Source organism: Lontra canadensis, unplaced genomic scaffold, assembly GCF_010015895.1.
Source record: "Lontra canadensis isolate GAN:19392208 unplaced genomic scaffold, GSC_riverotter_1.0 scaffold33, whole genome shotgun sequence".
Classification (NCBI taxonomy): domain Eukaryota; kingdom Metazoa; phylum Chordata; class Mammalia; order Carnivora; family Mustelidae; genus Lontra; species Lontra canadensis.
Window position 1 is genome coordinate 621,476 of NW_022631027.1, and position 20,363 is coordinate 641,838.

Below are 20,363 nucleotides of genomic sequence, written 5' to 3' on the forward strand. Positions count from 1 at the left end.
AATATCAAGATAAATTGGGAGACTTTCAATTCATAGAAGATGTAAATTCAACCCAAATTAATATATAGGCTTTATGAAACTATTTAAGATGTTAACAAGATTTAAAAAAAAAAGAATAATAGTAATAATAAAGGGAAATTCTACTTATTGAATTTAAATATACACTAATGCTACATTAATTAAAACAGTATGGACTGGTAGACACATATATAATAATTTATTATTTAATACGGCTAGAATTACAAAGCTATGAGGAAAGGCAGAATTTCTTAGGAGATCAGGACAATTTTTAAATATGTGGGGGAAAAATTAATAGACCCTTCTCCAATTGGATAGAGTCATCATATAGTGAGAGAGTAGGAAAAACTAGATGAATATTAACTCTTTTGTGGTGAAGGTCTTTCTATGCATTCAAGAGTTAGAAAAAGTCATTAACTAAAAGAATAACAAATTTGGCAACCTAAGAATTAAAATTATTATTGTATACAAATCAAACATAAACTAAATAAAAAGGTAAAAACAGAACAAAATATTTATAAAAATTAAGAAATCAGGCTTTTAAAAGCTTAGTATTATAACTCAAAATGAACTTTGGAAAACAGTAACATTCTCATAGAAAAAGGGACACTGGAAAAGAAAAAATAATTCACAAAAGAAGAAATAAAAATGGCTGATAAACATACAATAAATATTTAGACTTACCAGCACAAATTTGCCAAAGATGAGAATTATTTATTATTACTATCAGTGGGATGAGCACTCCCACGATGGCTGTAAGAGGCATGAATTGGCACAGCTTTCCTATAAAGCAATCTGATGACACATAAAATCTGTGAAATTTTTCTTATTTTTTGATTCTGTAATTTCATGTTTAAAAATCCATTTTAATGGGCACCTGGGTAGCTCAGTCAGTTAAGCATCTGCCTTCAGGTCAGGTTATGATCCCAGGGTCCTGAGATAAAATCATGAGTCAGGCTCTCTGCTAAACAGGTAGCCTGCTTCTCCCTCTCCCTCTGCCTGCTGCTCCCCCTGCTTGTGCTCTCTCTTTCTGTCAAATAAGTAAATAAATAAATAAAATCTTTTTAAAAAATCCATTTTAAGGGAAATCATAGAATGGGCTGTATCAACAGATTTTAAAATGTTCAAACTTCTATTCCGGGAATCAATCCTATAGCAAACTTGGAAACAGTGTCAAAACTTTATGTGAGTTTTTATTTATTCATTGAAGTTTTACTTTTAGTACTGACAAATTGGGGGAAGCATATTAAGTAAATTAAGACTAGATTCGTATTATAGGATCAAAACATATAGCTATTAAAATCACATTTTAAAAGAATACTATGAATTATAATGATATATTAAAATCTTAAATATACTAATGTACCAAGTTTTTTAAAGCAGGAAACAAAGTTATATGTACAATGTTATGCTGATATATAGAGAAGAAAATACTTCAACATGTTAACAGTAGCTTATTTCTTATGGTGGGACATGATTTTTTTCTTTTCTTCTTAATATTCTTGCTATTTTACAAACTTCCTCTAGTGTTCATATATTGTTTATATACTCAAAAAATAAAATGTTGGGTAAAGGCAGTCCATTTATAATAGCCACAAACTCATAAGCATATAAGGAAAAACCTAAAATACCTATGAACATACAAGAACTATACAAAAATTGTATGAAATAAACTAACTGGAAAAGAAAACCAGGAAATGTTCGCAAGCCTTTTAAGGGAAACAAAAGAGAGCTTCTGATTTATGACCTAGGAAAGAGGGCCCTAGATGAGGATGTGGCTAAGGATGTGGATCCTTACTACCTGATGGTGATCATAAGCCAGACTTGGCTTTTCTGCTGCAGAGAAACAAATTCTGATACTGTTTTGGGAACCCTTCACAGTCTGGCAAACAAAAATGACACTGATGTGAATTTCATAATTTTGCTATTTAAGGTGATGTATTTGTTCATTGAATTATAAGAGGAAGTGGTAGACATCAGAACAACCTGACCACAGAGTCTAACCCTCTGAAATGATTATAGCACCTAAACTTCTAACTTTAATATATTTTCAGATGTTCGGCAAGGATTACTGGTAAATATGAAGCACTGCAGTGTCAGGGAGGCAGCTGTGCCCCGAAACCATGTAGAATCGACAAAGTAACAGGGCTGTACCAAGAAGGGTGTGAGTTCATACCTAATAAAGGCCAGACTGAGAAAGCTTCCATCATGTTTTCGCCAAGTATTAATTCTGTAAGTACCCTGTTCTTTTGCTTTCTTGGCACTTACGAATTTAGTGAGGTTCTCATTCCTGATTGCTGCAAGGAAGGATCTTATTTTAGGAAACCACCAGTGAGCAGCTGATTCTCTGTGGGACAAGCTGGAAGTACAAAATCAGGGATAAAGTCGTATCTTCCCCCACCCCTTTCCTTAGGTCAATTCCTGCGGCTCCATTATCTCCCTCCCAGAAGCTTGGAGTTTTTTTGTTTTGTTTTGTTTTTTAAAGATTTTATTTATTTATTTGACAGAGAAATAGCACAAGTAAGTAGAGCAGCAGGCAGAGGGAAAGAGAGAAGCAGGCTCTCTGCTGAGCAGGGAGCCCGATGTGGGACTCGATCCCAGGATCCTGGAATCATGACCTGAGCCGAAGGCAGCAACTTAACCAACTGACCCAACCAGGTGCCCCAGAAGCTTGGAGTTTCAGTGCTTAGAATTACTTCAAATATCCTTAAAGGCAGACAAGCACAAAAATTCTTAGTTAAATAAGAAATTTACCCAAAAGGATCAGACACTTCTTTTTATTTCTTAATAAGGACACGATTAATAGCCTTAAATCTGACTTGCAGAGATCTTTTCAGCCTGCATATTTGCTTTTGGTTGTTAACTATAATTTTCTATCTTTTTAAAAGCATTGGTGAAGGAGTTTGTAAGGAATTTGTCATAGTTTTAATAGGTTTAAGTAGTTTTAAAATACTTCCTGGGGCACCTAGGTGGCTCAGTGGGTTAAAGCCTCTGCCTTCGGCTCAGGTCATGATCCCAGGGTTCTGGGATCAAGCCCCGCATTGGGTTCTCTGCTCAGCAGGGAGCCTGCTTCACCCTCTCTCTCTCTGCCTGCCTCTCTACCTGCCTCTCTGTCAAATAAATAAATAAAATCTTAAAAAAAATACTTCCTAATTTTTTTTAATGACAAACAGGTGATAAAATAAACTTGACAAATTATCCTTATTAGTGCTAAATAAACATTTTGGCAAATCTGAACAAACTAAACCTAAATGCATCAGTTATCACTGACTAAAGTCAGTGGAGAGACTTTGTGGGAAGTCTCTTATCTTTCAGCCTCTTATATAAAATTCTGTTTTCCTTTTAGAATAGAGGATGAAGTAACTTATCAGAGTTACTGGTGGTCTAAGTTTTAAAATGTGATTTACCATGCTTCAAAAGGCCCATCCTTTGGTCTGGCTTTGCAATCCATTTCTAGACTTACTCAGAAATTTGTAAGAGGGGGATGCCTGTGTGGCCCAGTCAATTAAGTGTCTGCCTTCAGCTCAGGTCATGATCCCAGGGTCCTAGGGTTGAATCCTGTGTTGGGCTCCTTGCTCAGTGGGAAGCTTGCTTCTCCCTCTGCGTGCCCCTCCCTGGCTTGTGCTGTCTCTCTCTCTCTCTCTCTCTCTCTGACAAGTAAATAAATAATCTTTTAAAAAAGTATAATATAGAAAAATAAAAAGAAAGAAACTTTCAAGAGGGGGCCCAGATTTTGTGGTTTTGTGTTTTAAATTAACCACAAAGTTAAATTTGTTGTACATTCCGGTTTGGGAACCTCTGCCTACAGTTTACATATAAGTTTTTCAGATCCCCTGCTAAAATAGAGCCTTATGATATTATGGAAACACAACCAAAATGACCTGGGAAATGCCAATGAGGAGAAAAATAAGTGTTTTACAGATAATGATTACTCTCTAAGTTACTAGAATCTTGGATATTTAGGATTTTTAATTGAATGATAATACTATGAATAACAGTCTGAGAGGAGGAATGAAATTACACATGCTTTGGGTACTGTGGATCCTTTTTTAATCCCTCAAATGCTAGAGATAGAAATCTTAAAGAGAGGGGAGGAAACTGTCATTTATCGGCTGTGTTAGTATGGACCCTATTCCATATGTTCTCATGTAATTCTTGCATAATAATTATTGCCCTTTTGTAAATTTAAAAAAAAAAAACCTGACATGTAGATTTTAGGTTACTCAAAAAACAACAAACTTATATTGAGCTTTTATTATGTGTCAGACACTAAGCCAAGTTTTGAGGAAGCAAAATTTAATGAGACAATTTTCTACCATAGACGGGTTTGTAGCCCAATAAGTGTACTAACAATGTTAAAGAGGTCTTACTGAAGTATCTCTAGGGTACTGTGAAGCCACAGAGCTTAGTGAAAATTCTTTGGGGGGAGTAGGAAATGAGAAAACATTTTGAAAATGACCTTTTGGCTGAAACGTGAAGGTAAAGTTCACGATGCAGAAGACAGAGGAAGAGGAATTCCTGGACAAAGGGAGAAACCATGAGCAAAGGCGAGTTTGAGAACTTATGGATTACAGTAGGGGAAATTAGAGACTTGGAATGCACAGCCAGAGTGAGGATGGAGAGTGAAGCAAAGTCTGAATCATGGAGATTGCTGCTTGCTATTGTGAATAGTCCAGAAATAGTGTGTGAGAAATGAGGAGCTGCCAAAGGGTCTTGAGCACAGAAGTAAGAAAGAAGCTATTTCTGGAAACTGTGGAGTGGACCAATCAGAGGGCAAACAAGATGGAAAAGTCAGATAGGAGACCAAAATACTCTGAGGCAGGGACCATAAGGCTTTGAATGACGGAGATTCCAATGGAGAAGGAGAAAGTAATGAACTAGAGAAACAGTGAAATAGATGGATCTTGGTTATTTTGTAGAAGGAGGAAGATAGGATTTCCTGATGGAGGTGACTGGGTAGACAGGAGAAGGAGCAGAGTTAAAGGAAAGGTGGTAAGTTCAACTGCGAACACATGAAGGTTGAGGAGCTGGTGGGATGTCTTAGTGGAAAGAGCTGGAATGCAGGGTGTTGGTAAGTGAGTGGGAAGAGGGAGTGGGAAGTAAAAGGATGGAGAGATAAGATGTTACCAGCAGAGAAATGTTAGGAAGTGGGTGGTTTGAAGACGGTGGTGATGCTTGAAATGGCAGTTTGAGAAGTAGGAAGGAAGCCAAGAGCAGATAAATAGATTGCTGAGGAGTACTAAGGATCCAATAAGGTTGAAGATGTAGTATGAGACAGGAAGTCTGAATTATGACTGTGAATTTCCCCAGCAGTGCCCTGTAGTGATTGCGGGATTAAGCCAAGTTTATGGGTTAGCAGGGCAGACTAAGAAGGAGGGCAAGGGATTTAAATATCCTCTCTACTGTTTATCTCTATAATTTTATTGACAATTTCAGGTGGTTGAATTCTGTACAGAAAAAAACCACAATAAAGAGGCCCCAAACCCACAAAACCAAAAATGCAATCTCCGAAGCACATGGGAAGTGATACGTGATTCTGAGGACTTTCAGAAAACCACTCCTATGACTACACAGCCACCTGCACCCACATTCTCACTGCTGCAGATTGGGCAAAGAATTGTGTGTTTAGTTCTGGATAAGTCTGGAAGCATGACGGTACGTTAACTGGTCTTGGTCTTCAGGGTGCTGCTCTCACGTTTGTGTATGATATGATCTGGACCACAGTTTGTAACAGGCTGGGAATAAACACAACCCTTAGGGTCAGAACAGTTACAGCCATAACATTACCATTAGAAACACCCACCTCAACTCTATTCAACAGGAATTCAACAGCAAGAGTCTCATTTGCCAAATAAAATTAGCTTTTAATTTGTGAGCAAGATCTGCTAAAGTACATAGCCTTGACATTTTTTAATGTTTCACTGACAATATGTCCATCTATAGAACTCTTACTAAAGCAGTAATGATCTAACTACTGCCTAATCTAGCTTGATCTTTTAGGGCTATTTAAACAAAGGCCCTAAAATTCTACCCAGATGTTACTAATTACAAAGGAGAAATTTAATATGGAAATTTAATTTAATATCAAGGCCCCTGAATAGGCTTATTGTCATTTACTCGATGTTAATGCAGCCATTTTCAAATTTCCTCTGCCCTGTTTTGTTATTAGTCTGCTCATCTAAACCCAACCTGACTGCTTTTCTTTTACTTTTCCATTCAGAATGGTAACCGCCTTAACCGACTGAATCAAGCCGGCAAACTTTTCCTTCTGCAAATAATTGAGCAAGGCTCCTGGGTTGGGATGGTGACATTTGATAGTGCTGCCCATGTCCAAAGTGACCTTGTACAGATAAACAGTGCTGCAGAAAGGGATGCCCTCACCAAAAGGTTACCGGCAGCGGCTGGAGGAGGAACGTCCATCTGCTCCGGGCTTCGATCAGCGTTTGCTGTAAGACGAGTTGCCCTGTCATTTGTCAATGTTTACAATTTCTGTTTCCTAAACTTAACTCTGTTTTCAACAAAATTAAGTCAAATTTTCTCCAATATTTAAATTCTTTCATAATAGAGCACCACCTACCTACCTTTCTAAGGTCCCATACCAGGAACGCTCTTCCAGGTGTCCTATATCTCAGCAACTTGGATCACTTATCCTTCAGCACTTCCACACCTTTGCCAGGCTCCCCCCTTAGAATATTTTCTCCTTCCTCTTCTGTCCCTCAAATCACAGTCATTCTTCAAGGATTCATCCCAGACATCACCTACTTCTGGACATCTTTCCTGATTCTTACAGTTGTACAGAATCACTCTTTCTAAATCCTGTGAACTTTAACAAAAAAAATTTCTTCTGACTTCTAGGCTCTACTGTCTGATTTTCTAATCACGTGCTTCACTCAAGCAAAATTTCATTAGGGATAAGACTTACCTCTTGACTTCTGAGGCTGCTGCACAGTATCTTTTATACAGGAGGGTCTCAATAAAATTGAATTATTTGATAGCACCTGATACCTCTTTGCTCCAAACACATAATCTAATATTCCATAGTTATTTAGAAGATCTTTAGCCCCATGAAACAAAGAATAAGAGGCTGAAAGAAGCTGGCTGATTAAGGTCTCAAAATCTCTGTGACATCTTGGGCAGGTCAGCCTTTTGTCGAATAGGGGGCACAACACGCCCCGGGGCTGTTTCAGATTCCCAAGCAGCTGCAGGAACATTTAGTTTCCAGCTCACACTATTGTATGTAGACAACAGACAACCATTTCCTCAAATTCAGTCTGTCCCCCGGGACCTTTTATTCCACCTTTAAGTTCAGTTCCCTCAAAGTGGTTTCCACTGAATGCACAGTCAGCTGCAGAACCCTTGTCCAGAGGCCTGTGGGCATCTGGATTCTCTTGCCTCTGCCACTCACCCAAGCTTTGATTAAAGAAGCAAATGAGGGAGGTGAATGGACAGTGAAATCGCTGACATGTTATATTAAACTCCTGCTATGCAAAATCTTAGGGGGGATGAGTAATGCCAGATGGCCTAGTGGTGAAGAGAGAACTTCTGGCTCTGCATTTTCCACTTAGATGGGTGAGAGAGAGTGTGAAAGATACAACTGGAATTTAGATGCTCCCCCTGCCCAATGGAGTCCAGTTATGGGATGGAAGGAGCTTGTGTGTGATGAGGTAAAGAGCCTTGGGTCCTACACTGTCCCAAGTTCCCCATTGGTTCCTGCAGCAGGGCCCCTGTCAGGTCTGTTTTGGGCTCCCGTATCTGCTGAGGTGCCCACTGGACTTTGTTCTCTGGGCTTGATTCGGGCCCAGTCATCTTTGCTGACTCAGCCGCACCCTGGATCCCACTACTGAAGCAGAGCCCTAAGTACCACTTTGTCCTCCATCCAGCTCCTGAGCAGACTGAACACCCCTCACCCTGTCTGGTGAGATGACCTCTTCTCTTTCCTGCTGACTTCTGTCTTCCCAGTGGGATATGTGGGAACTTACACACATTTTCCACAGCACATAGCAGTGATAGAGAGTAGGACAAATTAAGGCCTTTCTCTGGCCTCTCAGTTTGGTCAGATCAAGGCCACGGCCATGGTTAAGAGGATCCTGGGCTCTAGGCTCTATCATGTAGCAGCAGGCACAGTTCTGCTCTCTTCCCTTGTGTGGCAGCCCCTCAGAGTTCAAACAGTGCAGCAGAAGTACCCTCTGCTCTTAGCTTTTCTTTCAACCTACAAAAGATGCTTTCCCTTTCTGAGTCTGCTCCAGGGAAGAGAGGTTATTCAAGCTTGATTGCTAGTTTTCCCTATTGGGTCTCTCCTTCTACTCTTTTTAGGGGAAGAGTGGACTCTTGCGTCCCTCTTCTGAAATGAGTAACACTATTTTTTAAATCTAATTTTCCTTCTATCAAAATCTTATCCAACACTCGTAAAAAAAAAAGTTCTGTGCTTTCTACACAATGTAAAAAACTATAATCCATGTTAATCAAGAATGGTTGAAATATCGATGTCATAAGACCATTAGGAGCTGGGGTTAACAGAATAAAATTGTTTATTTTAATCAGAGGGAATGTTAAAAATTTTAATAATTCCCGTGACCTGGGTACTTACCAGTCAGAACTAATACCAACCATAAACAGCTGGTTTAGTCAGATGGTGAATATCATACAAGCTAACTCTACCCTGTGTCTAATATCTCCCATATATTATCCCTATTCAATGAGGATGGTTTCTGAAAGCATCTGGAAACCTCCAGAAGCCTGTCAAGGAGAGATCATATGAAGGAAACTAGAAAAACCTCTTTTGCTGCTTCCCCAGTGCTATGAATCTCTGTAACTACCCTTTTTTTTTTACAGAGCCCACTCTGCAGTAGGGTAACCAAGAGAAAAGACTATTGTCAAATTCTATTAGTGTTGCTGATTTAAAATTTTATCACTTCAAGAGAGAGAGCTATTTGACCATTCTCAGGCACTTTTGTTCAATCCCTCTGGAATTTCTCTTCTCATTCCCGTTAAATGCTGTTCTCCCAAATACCTTGGCCACACTGATTAACTCATATGCTGCATTATGTTCTTAGGTTATTAGGAAGAAATTCTCAACAGATGGATCTGAAATCGTGCTGCTGACCGATGGAGAGGATAACACTATAAGCTCTTGCTTCAACGAGGTGAAACAAAGTGGAGCTGTCATCCACACAGTCGCACTGGGGCCCTCTGCAGCAAAAGAACTAGAGGAGCTGTCTAAAATGACAGGTGAAGGACGGTCTGCTGCTGCTGTGTCCCACTGAATTGCTGAATTGTCTCTTCCACTGTACTGTGAGCTCCAGTGAACAAGGGAGAAGGGGAAGAGTGGGCTATATATAGAGAGGGGGAATCTTATTAACCAACTACCTGCCTTTTCCTCCAAATGACCATTAGAATTGACTCTCCCCATTTCTTTTAAGGCCTCCGTTCTAGGATTATGGCAGTCTGGAGGAAGATGGGATCAGCACAGCACTCTAGTTAGGACTCAGGTCTCTTTTCCCAGACACTTTGTAAGTAAGGACTGCAAAGAATATAATATATTAGCCAGGAACCACTCTTTTCCAACTGGCAGCTGGCCTACAGACCCATGGGGGAGAGATGATAAGACACTAATTATATAATGCCATGATATAAGTACTCTATTAACTATAGAAGGCACACTAGAATGGAAAGCCTTTGACCTTATTAAGGGAAGGAGAAGGTCCAGAAAGGTGACCTCTAAGTTGAGACTTTAATAAGGAGTAGCAGGGGAAAAGCAAAGAACCCACTGAGCCCACAGAAGGTCACTCTGACAATGTAGAAAACAATGCATTTTCTCCATAAAATATTAATATATTGAGCTCATATCTCACACACAGATGGTTTAAAAAGATTCCATAAGTGCCTGGCTTCTTTAGCAGAGTAAGTGGGCACAGTTTTTTTAACTTAGGGCCAGGATTATGGATATCAATTATTATGCTGAGTTGTCTCCTGAGGGAGCTAAAATGATGGACTGCTTATTCCTAATACCACATGTCTTAGGCTGGGTTTCCTAGCAGCAGAGCCTGAGACAAGGATTTGGGTGCATGTGATTTATACAGGGAGAGCTCTCAGGAGAACAGGAGAAAGGGAAGTAGGATAGGACAGGGGAAGGACCCAAGCACAGAAGTGGACCTAGCGTCTAGCTGAAGCCTAACACTACAGGGAGCTCTCAATCTGGAATTGCATCACACATTTGGTACAATCTTGAGGCAAAGGGCTGACCTTTTGTACCATTGTGTCCATCAGTCATCAGTTGTGGACAATCAAGGCAAGATGGAGGTGAGGGTTACTTCTCCAGCAAGCATAGCCTCTTTTGGTAAGGCAATTTTCTGGAAAAAGGAGCAGTTATATGCCATTAGCAGCTAACACTTAGAGCAGCAGGGGAAAGATTCGATTGCCTCCGTAAGGGTATCTGGGTGGGGCCCCAAGAGCATTACCAAAGTACTTACCTTAAACCTTGGATGGCATTAATGGTTTAAAAGTGTTTTCACATCAACTATCTTAGTTACACGTACTCTAAATAGCCCAAGACTGGGAGACCTGGTGTATAATCTATTTTTTACTATATATTATACTTTTCTATAACTGTCCCTTGCAGCTGTTATTTCTTGCTGTTGTTAACATATATATGTTTTATGATTTAGGAGAAAACCCAGAAGTCAAGCTTGTTAAGATTATGTCTAAAATAAGAATAAACCAATAGGCTTGGAATAAGGCTTAATGAATTCTCTTATATGAAGCATATGACCTTTAAAACATGAAATTTTATGTTACTAGTTTTGACCTATCAGAGATTCATGGCTGCTTTGCAGATAATTGACCTAGCTGGGCAACTGAGATGTTGTCGAAGCTATTATTTAGTAGGATTAAAAATTTAGTATCGACTTCTGAATTAATCTGGATGCCTGGTTGATGGTGATTGATTAATATTTTAAAACTGCAATAGAATATTTATGTCATGTATTCTGCTATCTTAACAGTAGCTAAAATGGTGCACATACTTGCTTTCTAGAAAACAACTTCTGATAATATAATTGTGTTTTAGGAGGTTTACAGACATATGCTTCAGATCAGGCTCAGAACAATGGCCTCATTGATGCTTTTGGGGCCCTTTCATCTGGAAATGGAGCTGCCTCCCAGCGTGCTATCCAGGTCAGAATTTTTACTCTCTGGTTTTTCATGTTTCTAAATAATTATAACCAAAATGGAAAGTTTAATGGTTAAAATTTTTAAGTGCTACATTCATCTAGTAGTAAGTTAAAACTAAAAATAGACGTTTTACCCTGATATTGGACTTTATTCCTAAAATGTAACACTACTTTTTTAAAGCAAAGCAATTAGTGTTTACTTGTTTGGAAACAATATTGACTTCTCCACAGAAACCAGCAACATACAATATAATGGGTCCAAAAATTCTTTTTTTTAACATCTGTTAACAAGCACCCATAGCAATATAATTGGCTCAAAATTTTCTTCACAGCAGATCAACTTAACACAAATTTTCTGGGACAAGTCAGTGTTCGTGGATTATGTGCTCTATTTTTCCATTACCTCAAATCTCTGATATTTGCCAGGATTTCCTTATGAGTGAAAAGTGTTTTGCTCTGTGAAAAGCCCATGATGTCAGTCAAGACACCTGGGTTCTGGTCCTGGGCCTGCCATTAACTCTCGAACTGTAGGTTAAGAACTTCCCCTTTCTGGGCCTCAGTTTCTCAGCCAGATATGAACCAGAACCATGGGCCCTTCTGGTTCTAAAATGTCAAGAAAACCAAATTTTCTTTCAAAAATTTTGGGACTATTCATTAAGAAAAGGACAAATATATTTTAAATGTTCTTCTTTAGTTTCAAAAGCTACTCACATGAATTTTTAAGCTAGAGAGTAAGTAATCAGAACTCACATCTATGTGAATTATTATTTTTATTGTGATAATTTTATTGTGAGAGTTTGGATGAAAGTAAAAAAACAATGTCATGTTAAAGCCAAAAATTGACAGATTTTGAAACAACAGGTTTTCTGATCTACCAGGGTAGCATTTATTCAATCAAAGAAGATAGCAATTATACTCATTTGTGTTATCCTAGCTCAGATTTAGAAAACTGAACTCAAGAGTCCAATCTGGAAATTGGAGGAATGTGTCTGAAAAAAGTGATTAAACTGATGAAAGGACAAGTTCACGGTCAGGCAGTTTCTGCCCATTACTTTTGTATTTAAGAAGCCTAACAGTGAGAGAGATAGAGAAATGAGCAGAACTCATTTACCCACCTACCTTAAGAATCAGATTTAGGAGCCCTTCAGTATATGAGTATAAGAGCCCTTTACTTTTTCCACATCCAAGGTCAAATCTACCTATGAAATTAGAAATCTGACTCTATGACCCAGCTACCCTATCTTCTCTTAGATAACAGTTTAAGGACAAGAGATAATTATCTAGGAGACAGTCCTCAAGGTCACATTCTCTGTAAAAGTCCTGTTAACCCTTCCCCACCTCAGTCTCTGTTCTAACCACTTCTTCATTCTTCTCCAAACAACAAATCAGCCTTGGCCCTTGACTTATTTTCATTTATCTTCACAGGGACTACTTGATCTAGCTAGCATTGGTTATTTGCAAAAAGTCCCAGTCAGGCCCCTAAAGAGTTAAGTTTATAGTCTAGTAAACAGGATGAGATATAAACACAAGTAAGTATAAAGGAAAACACTGGGAGAATATCAAAGGAGTGACAGAATCAAGATTCTGTGAGAACTCACAGGAGGGAGAGATAATTCTCAGTCAGTAAGTGAGGTGGACTTTAGAGAAAATTTCAGAGAGAAAGTGCCATTTGAACCGAGTTTTGAAGGCTTGGTAAGGCTTAGATAAATGGAGTTGAATGTATAGACTTCCAGGAAAAGCAGAGAGTATGATAGAGTCAGAGTCCAGGGATTCATGAGTGTCATTTGGGAAGTGGTCTAGTTTGGGTGTAGGAATAAACATTGTGGAAGCTAAGGCTGGAAGAAAGGTAATTTAGAACTGGATAATGATTAAGACCTAAGTACTAAGCCAAGGACTCAGGCATCACGGAAGGCTTTTAATGGGACAACTGGGAATTGGAGGCAGAATGGAAGAGACTGTGCAATGGGGGCTATATTCTCCAGAATGTAAAGAGTTGTTTTTCTTTCTTAACAGCTTGAGAGTAGAGGCTTAACCCTCCAGAACAATGAGTGGATGAATGGCACAGTGCTTGTGGACAGCACTGTGGGAAAGGACACGTTATTTCTCATCACTTGGACAACACAGCCTCCCCAAATCCTTCTCAGTGATCCTAGTGGAAAGAAACAAGATGGCTTGGTAGTGGACACAAGCACTAGAATGGCCTACCTCCAAATCCCAGGCACTGCGAAGGTATGGACTCAGGTTTTATCTGTCCCACAATTTGACAAGATAAATTGAAGTTTTTACAAAATAGCTTTCTCAATGTGGGTGGTTGCTAAAAGGAGAGTTAGTATTGAATGAAAGAGAGAACAAGGAAAATTATCTCATTAGTATGACAGCAAATCAAGGGAAAGGAAATTGATGATATTTTCTACAGGTACTAAAGGGAGAAGTTTCAAATTACATAGAAGTCAAGATGCAAAATGGTCCTTGAAACTTCGGGATCATGAAAAATATCACCTCAGGAACCCATTGATTTGATACTGCTTTTTAGAAACCAAGGAAATAAGCATACAGCTTTCTGACCTCATTTTCCCCAACTAGGATTTTCTTGACAGTAAGAACCATGTAGTTAATCCAAATGTACCAGAATTTCCCTTGGTTGACAAAATATCAGAGTTCTTCTTAAATATGCTTTTGTAACATGCTTATACCAGATAAGCTCTTCTTATAGGTAGCATTAAAGTCAGGTCTGTGTCATTTACAGTTATTAATTGGAAATGTCTCCATTTGTTTTGGTCAGGTTGGCACTTGGAGTTACAGTCTGAAAGCAAGCTCACAAACCCTGACTCTGACTGTAACCTCCCGTGCTTCAAGTGCTACTCTGCCTCCAATTACAGTGACCTCTAAAATGAGCAAAGACCAAGGCAAATTTCCTAGCCCTATGGCCGTTTATGCAAAGATTCATCAAGGATCCTCGCCAATCCTCAGGGCCACTGTCACAGCTATAATAGAATCAGTGAATGGTAAAACAGTTAACCTTGAATTACTGGACAATGGAGCAGGTAACCATTCCAAAGATTGGAAAACACATCTTTCTTTTCCAGAAAGCAATCAAGGAACAGAAGGAGGGCATGATCTGGTGAGGACAGTTAGAATCAGGGAGTCCGCCACTGGGGGTCTGGTTGGGAGAGTTCTCTGCTTCCCCACAATTCCTATATTTTAAAATGTTGGACAGCATGAAGAAGGGCTTACCTTTAGCCTCTGCAAAGACCAAACACATTAGTGGCTCAAGTTTAATACACTTAGATACTCTAGGGAGTTGTCAGAAGGTATTCCACACTTCCCAAAAGGGAAGGAGGAAAATTAATAGCTATTTTATGTTATGTTATCTTCATTTTTATCTTTACCACACTTTTGAGATATTATTAACCCTACATTACAGATGAAGAAACTGAGGCTTTCACATTTAGAAAGCAGCAGAGATAAATTCAAGTGCAGTTATATGGCACATATAACTGTGTGCCTGCTATATGTATGCAGACTCTGCATTAGTTTGCCCACAAAATGAAAATCCTGCCCATTATTTTTTAAAGAAATCTAACAGGGAGTGAGAGAAAGAGAATTCTACATTTCTTTATAGAAGGCACATGACTGCTTACTCTGATGCAAGTAACCTTATTAGAACAAATTCTGTAAATGGATTTCCTACCCAAATCTACCCTGGTGAGAAGTCATAAGTTTAAAAAAAAAAGATAATTAAATAACTTTTTTTCTTCATAGTAATGAGCAACAATTCAACTCAGCTCGACAGATACTTAATGAATAGTTACCTTGAGCTATGTTGGATGTAGCTGACACATGGCATGACCTCTGATTTCAGAAAGAAAGACAACAATTCAGGAAGATAAAATACACACATACGAAGCTAAACACACACAGAGACATATACACGCATGTGCATGTGTGCCTAAGAGAAAAAGTAGATTTCATCTTTAACGGAATCAAATCCTAAACTCTCTTGGAGATAGTGCAAGGTTATCTTTGCTTTGAAAATTTTTAGCCCACATATGAGTTGGAAATATACAAATGCACATCCGCCTTTCAGATATTCATCAATTTCTTCATTTTCCTGTCAAGGTGCCGATGCTACTAAGGACGATGGTATCTATTCGAGGTATTTTACGGCTTATGATACAAATGGTAGATACAGTGTGAAAGTGAGGGCTCTGGGAGGAATAAATACAGCTGGACAGAGGGTGAGACCCCAGCAGAATGGAGCCATGCACATGCCTGGCTGGGTTGAGAATGGTAAGTAATCTGTAATAACACACATGGCTTGAGTAAAAGTCTTGGGATCAAGAGAAAACCAATAAGCCTGTGGGGAGAATGGTGTGATTTGATATCAGGGCTTTTCAGTCCGAACACTGTATTTTGGGCCAACACTACATTTGTGACATTTTGGGCCACATAATGCTTTGTTGTGGGGGCTGTCCTGTGCATTGTAGGACATTTACTAGCATTCCTGTCCTCTACTCACTAGCTATCAGAAGCATCCCCCACAGTCATGGCAATCAAAAATGTCTCCAAGCATAATCCACTGTCCTCTAGAGGCAAAATAACCCTCAGATGAAAGCCAATGGATTGAAAGCAGCTTTCTACTGCCTGGGTTCACATTCCAGCCCTCTATCAAAGTATTTTAGATAATCTCTTTGTGCTTCACTTTCCTCAGTTATAAAATGGGAATAACAATGGTAACTACCTCGTAAGGGAGTTATGAGGAATGAACAAGGAAATACATCTAATGAGCTGTTGCTGGTAAATAAAAGTGTTAAATAAATGTTTGCTATTATTTTTAATAAATTTTAAAACATTCTATAATAAAGCTCTTTCCACTGATAGTGGCATTTCTATAGAATAAGGGAATTTACGGCTTATTATATACATCAATATCACAAGCCCCACTGTCTCCTTTCTCTTGCTCAGACCTGGGAGAATAGTAGATGAACCTAATATCAGCCAGTACACTGAGCCCACATGTAAGCAGGTGGGGAAATTGTGCTCTAAGAAACAGACAGTCCTATACACTCTTGATCATAAACACTTGCCCTGGATTAGAGCTGGAATTGGGACCAAGACAAGTACTGATGGGTTCCAGGACTTGTTTTCCATCAATCTCTTTTACTTAGCACCTGGTTTATTGTAAGAATAGCTCCTCCAAGAAGCTTCCCATTGTCCTGTTTACTTGAGTGTGTGCTCAGTAAAAGGAGGATTTTAGGACATGTGGTGTTTCATGCAAAGGTGAGCACAAGAAAAAACAATGCTTTAAAGACATTGCTTCCAAAGCTCTTTCACATATTTCGACTTAGTTTATTTTCATTTGTTCTTCTTTCCAAGTTAGGGGGAAAACGCAGGAGCTTCTTGGTTTAATGGCTATATCTAGCCTCATGCTCAGTGTTTTTGCTCACATTAGGACATTACATTCTTCTAATTATGCCATTTTACAGACAGAGAAACAGAGGCTAGAGAGGTTATTGGCCTGTGATAGGACTTGGCTTGGCATTGGAAAGCCATATTTTTCTCCTCTATCCCTTGATGAATACCAAGAGAGTTGCTCTCTATTGGTAAATTGAATACTAACTCTGAACCTGCTACAGTATCTACTTTATCTTTGCCCAAGACCAGATGAATGGGTATGAAGATCAATCTGTCTTTACAGACAAAAATTTTAAGGGTTAAAGAAGTAGGTTTTAGGAAAGAGTAAATTCTGTGTAATGCCATGTTAGGGTATTATGGAATATTTTTATTGAAATGAGAATTGGAGAACCCTACTGATTGAGCAGGTCAGGGTATTCTTTGAGTTCCAGGATTATTTTTATACAACCTTACAGCAAGAATGTGAAGAATATTGAAATTGCTATAAGCACTAATTTCCTAGGCATTCAATGGAAAATCAGAAGTCTTCCAAAAGCATAAAATTTTAGAACCTCTAACATAAAACAGTTTATGAGAAGCTGCCATCTAATAAGAATGATAAAACACAAACATTGAGTAAGGGGGAAAATGCATGGAAGAAATAATCAGGGCAATTCTTGATGGTACAAATGATTAATTACCAAATAAACAGGAAAAATAATAAAACCAACCACATTAACTAGGTGAAAGAGATTTCTCGAGGCAGTCTAAGAAGGCTTAAAATAGACTTAGGATTTAAACTGATCTAGGAAGAGTAAAATCAGGATGGGCAAAAAGATGGGAAGAGAAACAACTCCATGACAAATATCATGAAAATAAATTACGAGAATTGTTATTCCAGAAAATATCTGTAAGATAAAATAAACTGTGATTCTCTCTTTGCTTTTTTCCCTCTGATGCAACCTGATTTGGGATCTTTACACCAAATAGTTAAAATTAATTTTGTGTGTGGGAGGAAAGAAGGCAAAGGCAAGAGTAGGAAGAGGGCAATCTGACAACAAAACAAAGGGAAATATAGTCATATAGTTGCTTGTAATGTAATGTAATGTAATGTGTTGCAGGTGAAATAAAATGGAATCCACCGAGACCTGAAATTAGTAAGAACGATCTTGATGGCAACCAAGTGTGTTTCAGCAGGACAACCTCAGGAGGTTCATTTGTGGCCTCTGGTGTCCCACAGGCTCCCATACCTGACCGCTTCCCACCTTGTCAAATCACTGATCTCAAGGCAAAAATCCATGGGAACAAATTTATTAATTTGACTTGGACAGCTCCTGGGGATGATTATGATCATGGAAGAGGTAAGCTGAATGTGGTGTGAACCACGTAAAGGAGTTTTCCAGCCAACTGGGGTGCAGAAGGAGGTGAGGCAGGCAGACATGTTATGATGCATGGGGAAGACAGGAGGCAAGAGGGATTGGGAATGTCCTACGAAATGAAGGGTTAGGATTTTTAAATAGGAGAGATTTAGAACCTGAAAAGCTGGCCCACATTTATCTTTTAAGAGGTTTCAACCAGTAACAGGCAATCTTTAGATTTTTTTGAAATCTTGCCAAACTGTCTTTTAATAAACCCCATTCTTAGCAATCACTCTGGAAAGGCTTGGGAATACAGCATAGATCTCTATGGAGCAGAACTGACCTTTGGGAGAAAACTCAGGTCCTACTAGATTTTTGTCTTGAAGTATAGTCTTCAGATGGCAGCATGGGCATCATAGAAATGCTTGTTAGAAATGTAGAACTCCAGTCCCCAACGAGACCTATAAAACCAGAATCTGTCATTTAAGGTCCCTGGGTATTTTTTATGTACATGAAAGTTTGAGAGGCACTGGTACCCAAAACTCCTCTATAAATAATAAGCAATAAGCAATAGTTTAAAGACTTCCTCTCACAGCCAGATGTATATATAGAAATACTGATCAAGGCTTTAGCTCATGCCTGCCCAGTTTTTATTTATTTATTTATTTATTTATTTATTGAGAGAGCACGTGCATGCACGTGATGGGGAAGGGTGGAGACAGGTGAAGGAGTAGGGACAGAGGGAGAGGGAGAATCTTAAGTAGGCTCCATGCCCAGCAGGAAGCTCTTTAGGGCTTGATCTCACCACCCTGGATCATGACCTGAGCCAAAATCAGGTAAAGATGCTTAACCAACTGAGCCACCCAGGCACCCCTTGATCCAGTTTTACATTTATCACTCTGTTGAGATACACAAACAAGAATGTAAAAAGAATACTAATGCTTATAAATATGGACCATCAATTACATTTATTCACTGGAACTTTATGGAATGGTAATATAGTTTCTTATAGACTTAAAACTTCTTTAACACTTGAGAATTACAAGTCATGATTTTTTTTCTTTTTAGCTCTCAAGTATATCATTAGAATAAGTGCAAGTATTCTTGATCTCAGAGACAATTTCACTGAATCACTTCAAGTGAACACATCTGATCTTATCCCGAAGGAGGCCAACTCTAAGGAAGTCTTCGTGTTTTCACCAGAAAACATCCCTTTTGAAAATGGCACGGATCTCTTCATTGCAGTTCAGGCTGTTGATAAGTCCAATCTCAAGTCAGAAATCTCTAATATTGTGGGAGTGTCTTTGTTTATTCCTCCACCGACTCCTCCAGAGATAACTACTCCTCCTTGTCCTGATATCAATGTCAATAGCACCATTCCTGGCCTTCACATTTTAAAAATAATGTGGAAGTGGCTAGGGGAATTGCAGCTGTCAGTAGCCTTGGGCTGAGTTTCATGAGATGAATAAATCATCCACCCTTCTTTTGATTATAAAATTCTCCAAAATGTATTTTAAACTTTCCTGTAGAGGGTGATATAATAAAATCAAATGCTAAACAACTGGCTACATATGTATAAAGACTATCATTTAAATCCAGAAATTTAATCATCACACAGGCATTTATTAATGATTTTTTAAAAAGATTTTATTTATTTATTTGACAGACAGAGATCACAAGTAGGCAGAGAGACAGGCAGATAGAGAAGAGGAAGCAGGCTCCCTGCTGAGCAGAGACCCCCCCACCAACCCCCCCCATTGCAGGGCTCAATCTCAGGACCCTGGGACCATGACCTGAGCCAAAGGCAGAGGCTTTAACCCACTGAGCCACCCAGGTGCTCCTATTAATGATTGTTAAAGAGGTGCTTGCATTAATAAATGAAAGTATGTTTAATTCATTTTAAGGAGCTTTGCCAATTAAAAAAGAACATGTAATTGCATGTGAAAGGTTCCAGATGCCCAACTAGGTCCAACTATCTAAATATAAAAGGCACAGTTTGCTATTTGTATCAACATTACCAGGAAAATGGATTCTCTTCTCTAAATTTGCAAGGATTACGCATTTCAGGAAGAGATTGCATTGCAGAAAGAAACAGTAGGATGATGACGTCTCCTTAGGCATAGAAATGTATGTTATGTCCATGAAATTACAAGTCAGTGATGCTTAAAGCCACAATGGTGGGAGATGAGGTAGGAAATATAGGTTCAAGCCAGATGTGAAGTAGAAGTGACTAAGAAATAAATGTTTTTTGTGTGTGTACTCTGTGCTAAATGCTCTACCAATGCCCCATATGCATTATCTTATGTAATACAATTCAGTTCATTCAACAAATGTTCCTCATCTGCCTATTATATTCCAGGCCCCTGCTAGGTCCTGAGTACAAAAAAAAAAAAAAAAAAAAAAAAAAAAAAAAAAAAAAAAAAAA

At 38.7% G+C, this 20,363-nt stretch overlaps 1 protein-coding gene across 1 annotated transcript in view; it reads left to right on the forward strand.

Moving 5' to 3' along the window:
* Positions 1–19,499, forward strand: part of CLCA1 (chloride channel accessory 1) — a 36,093-nt gene extending 16,594 nt beyond the window's left edge. Inside the window, exons 5-14 of the mRNA XM_032867042.1 lie at positions 2,073–2,250; positions 5,455–5,673; positions 6,239–6,466; positions 9,072–9,246; positions 11,084–11,190; positions 13,200–13,415; positions 13,969–14,230; positions 15,306–15,476; positions 17,702–17,941; positions 19,007–19,499. Coding sequence (XP_032722933.1) covers positions 2,073–2,250; positions 5,455–5,673; positions 6,239–6,466; positions 9,072–9,246; positions 11,084–11,190; positions 13,200–13,415; positions 13,969–14,230; positions 15,306–15,476; positions 17,702–17,941; positions 19,007–19,389 — 2,179 coding nt within the window. The 3' untranslated portion in view covers positions 19,390–19,499. The remainder of the gene's footprint in view (positions 1–2,072; positions 2,251–5,454; positions 5,674–6,238; positions 6,467–9,071; positions 9,247–11,083; positions 11,191–13,199; positions 13,416–13,968; positions 14,231–15,305; positions 15,477–17,701; positions 17,942–19,006) is intronic.
* The last annotated feature ends 864 nt before the right edge of the window (positions 19,500–20,363 follow it).